General features: G+C 38.9%; 1 protein-coding gene across 1 annotated transcript; it reads left to right on the top strand.

Annotated features, from left to right (window-relative positions):
* Positions 1-339: 339 nt before the first annotated feature.
* On the top strand, positions 340-2,859 carry LOC142170158 (uncharacterized). The gene is made up of 5 exons (XM_075231989.1): positions 340-655; positions 1,042-1,240; positions 1,394-1,682; positions 1,804-2,073; positions 2,128-2,859. Exons 1-5 carry the CDS (start codon positions 340-342, stop codon positions 2,857-2,859), a joined length of 1,806 nt encoding a protein of 601 aa, XP_075088090.1.
* The last annotated feature ends 726 nt before the right edge of the window (positions 2,860-3,585 follow it).

Below are 3,585 nucleotides of genomic sequence, written 5' to 3'. Positions count from 1 at the left end.
GTTAAATACAGGAATGAGGCATTGATTGTAATCATCTTAGAGAAATTGTGTATTCTACCAATAAATCATATTCTTCTTCTTCTTCAATTCTTATTCCTCATTTTGATTGTGCATATCTGTTCAAGGATTGTTCATCATCTCCGATCCTTTAGGACTGCACTAATTGTGTTCTTCAGTGAGCACGTAATATTGGTATTAGAGCGAGACGATTCTAGGCCGGAAATTGTGTCGGAATCTAACACCATAAACGGAGAGGTGAGGCGCGAAATGGAGGAGTTACGCGAACAAGTGCATATTCAAGGTGATGCGTTGGGGGAAATTAAAAAAATATTAATTGCAATGACGACTTACAACGGAGCTCCGACGGTCCAAGCGGCTCCAGAAACAACTGAAATTAGGGAAAACCATGTTCGAGGTCAAAACCCTAATCAGGCGGATCGATATCAAAGGTCCGATTTTTCCAAATTTAATGTGGAAGATATTAATGATTGGTTGTATAAGGTAGAGCAATTCTTTGATTACGAGCGTATTCTGAAGGAAAATAGGGTTCAAACTACTTCTATCAACATGGAAGGCAAGACCCTTCAATGGCACAAGATGTACATGAAGCCAGAATGGGGAGATTCCCAAATTAGGAAGCTTATATTAGGGCAGTGTATTTGAGATTTGGAGATGTTGAACATGCAGATCCCATCGCTGAATTGGTGGCTTTCAAACAGAATAGGAGTGTTCAAGAATTTTTTGACAAATTCGATGAATTACTGATCCCAAGTGGAGCTGACGGAAGAGCACTCCATCATCATTTTTTTAGCCAATTTAAAACATGATGTTGAGGTCCAAGTAAGGATGTTGGGAACAAGAACATTGATGAAAGCTTATATCCAAGCAATATTGGCAGAACAATCTTTAAAATTACAGCATGGTCATACCCAAGCATTAGTGAGAAATTCAAGGTCATTGTTGACTACACCTAGCAGTACGTGGGGTCAAGTTCTAGAGGTTCCAATTTTAATCAAAGTCGTGAAGGAAGTAGGACTTCAGGGCCTAGAAAATTCAACAAGATTGACAGTAAACCAGCATTTCAAGGATCAAAGAGGTTATCAGCTAAGGAGATAGATGATAAAAGAGCAAATGACCTTTGTTATTACTGCAATGAAAAGTATACACCAGAGCACAATTTTAGTCGAAGGAAGCAATTCTTTATCCTAGAATTGGATGAGGAAATAGAGGAGTCTCTTTGGTAAGATGAGCTAGAGAAGAATGAAAACTCTGAGGAATCAACCTTAAATCCTCAAGTTTCTATTCATGACCTTGATGGAACTAGTGACTATAGAACAATGAGAGTAAAGGGAGTTGTTAAAGGAAAAATGGTTCATGTTCTAATCTATTCAAGGTCCACACATAATTTCATGGACCTTGCAGTAGCCAAAAAGTTAGTTTGTAGACTGAAAACCATTCCCTTCCTTTCTATATTTGTAGCAGTTGGCAGTAAGGTTTACAGTTCTGTGATGACTACATGGGTCACTTGGAAGATGCAAGGAGTGGATTTCAAAGCTAATATGTTGGTTATTACATTGGGAGGAGCTGATGTAGTATTAAGCATTCAATATCTCATCACTTTAGGAGATATAAGGTGGAACTTCAAACAGTTGAAGATGGAGTTCCAGATTGGAGGAAGGAAAGTGTCATTGAGAGGTAGTCAACCTGGAGCTTTAAGTAGTAGCTGATATTCGAATGTAAAAGGTACTTAATAAGCCTAGTCAAATTCACATGATGTCGATGGTGTTTATTTAACCCTCTCAGGAAGTAAATCCAGTGCAAGAAGCAAGGGTAACATCAAATTCTCAAGAAGTGCAGAGTTCAGAGGATCTGCAGAAGGTGTTTCAACAATATGCACCCCTTTTTGTGAACCCAATAGTTCTGCCACCCCATCGAGCTCATGACCACAAGATTATTTTGATGGAAGGAGTCTCACCCATCAATGTGAGGACATATAGATACCTTGCAAGCCAAAAGGATGAAATTGAGAAGATGATGGCTGAGATGCTGGAATCTGGTATCATCAGACCCAATGTAAGCCCAGTCTCTTCTCCTATTATTATGGTTAAAAAGAAAGATGGTACATAGAGGCTTGGTATTGATTATAGAAAGTTAAATGACTGCATAGTAAAAGATAAGTTCCCTATTCCAGTGATAGAAGAACTGCTAGATGAGTTAGGGGGATCAGAATATTTTTCAAAATGGGATCTTAGATTTGGCTATCATCTAATTAGAATGGATGAGAGGGATATTAAGAAGACAACCTTTAGATCCCATAATGGCCATTATGAGTTTGTAATAGTGCCATTTGGCCTCAGTAATGCTCCTTCAACCTTCCAAAGCCTTATGAATAAGAACTTTCATTCCTATCTAAGAACGTTCATCTTAGTATTCTTTGATGATATTCTCATTTATAGTCCCTCATGGTCTGAACACTTAGTTCATCTACAAAACGCCTTTGATGTCCTGCAAGAACATAACCTATTTATGAAGCTCGGTAAGTGTTCCTTCAAAAAACCTGGGATGGAGTATTTGGGTCACATTATCACACAGCAGGGAGTGGCCGTTGATCCTGGCAAGGTACAGGTGATGAGGGACTGGCCTATCCCACAAAACCTTAAGGAACTCAGGGGGTTCTTAGGGCTAACGGGTTATTATAGGAGATTTGTCAAGAGCTATGGAATACAAGACAGACCTCTAACTAAATTGCTAAAGAAAAATAAGTTTGGTTGGCCAGAAGAAGCTGCTAAAGCTTTCCAGAAATTGAAACAAGCTATGAGTATTGCCCTGCATTGCCAGACTTTTCTCTTGAGTTTGTGATTGAGACTGATGCATGTGGGATGGGTATTGGGCCAGTGTTAATGCAGGCCGAACATCCCTTAACTTACATGAGCAAAGCTTTGAGTCCAAAACCTCAACAACTATCAGTCTATGAAAAGGAAATGCTGGTCATTATAACCGTCATTGACAAATGGAGGCCTTACTTAATTGGGAGGCATTTTGTCATCAGGACAAATAATCAGAGCCTCAAATACTTATTAGAATAAAGGATTTCAACTCTAGCCAACATTGGTCGGCCAAGCTAATGGGGTATGACTATACTATACTTTATAAAAAAAAAGGAAGGACAACATAGCAGTTGATGACTTACCAAGATGCTCTGTTGTACAAGTTCAGCTGCAGATGCTAACTACTATTACTTCTGATTTTTTTCTAAGGGTCAAACAGTCATATACATGGATCCCCATATACAGAAGCTGCTAACTCAACAACAAGCATAGCCTTTGTCTAATCCAATATACCTATTACATGCTGGGGTCTTGTACAGGAAGGGAAGGATTGTCATTGGTCCTGACCCTATTCTCAAGGATGAGGTTCTACAATATTTGCATAACTTAGCGGTTTGGAGTCATTCAGGTATAACTGCCACTATCTTCAAGGTTGGTCAACTATACTATAGGAAGAAGATGAAGCAGGACATTTATAATCACATCAAGAGTTGTGAAACTTGTCAAAAGTGCAATAGGAGAATGTTAAATACCCATG

This window comes from Nicotiana tabacum, chromosome 16 (genome assembly GCF_000715075.1).
Source record: "Nicotiana tabacum cultivar K326 chromosome 16, ASM71507v2, whole genome shotgun sequence".
Taxonomy (NCBI): domain Eukaryota; kingdom Viridiplantae; phylum Streptophyta; class Magnoliopsida; order Solanales; family Solanaceae; genus Nicotiana; species Nicotiana tabacum.
This window is presented reverse-complemented; position numbering and strand designations above follow the sequence as displayed.

What these genes read in the sequence shown, in the direction of transcription:
- LOC142170158 (XM_075231989.1), top strand. Translation starts at nt 340, where the DNA reads ATGACGACTTACAACGGAGCTCCGACGGTCCAAGCGGCTCCAGAAACA. An exon ending in GAAGCTTATATTAGGGCAGT is followed by an intron (nt 656 to 1,041) that starts GTATTTGAGATT and finishes GTAGGACTTCAG; the next exon opens with GGCCTAGAAAATTCAACAAG. An exon ending in CTGGTATCATCAGACCCAAT is followed by an intron (nt 2,074 to 2,127) that starts GTAAGCCCAGTC and finishes GATGGTACATAG; the next exon opens with AGGCTTGGTATTGATTATAG.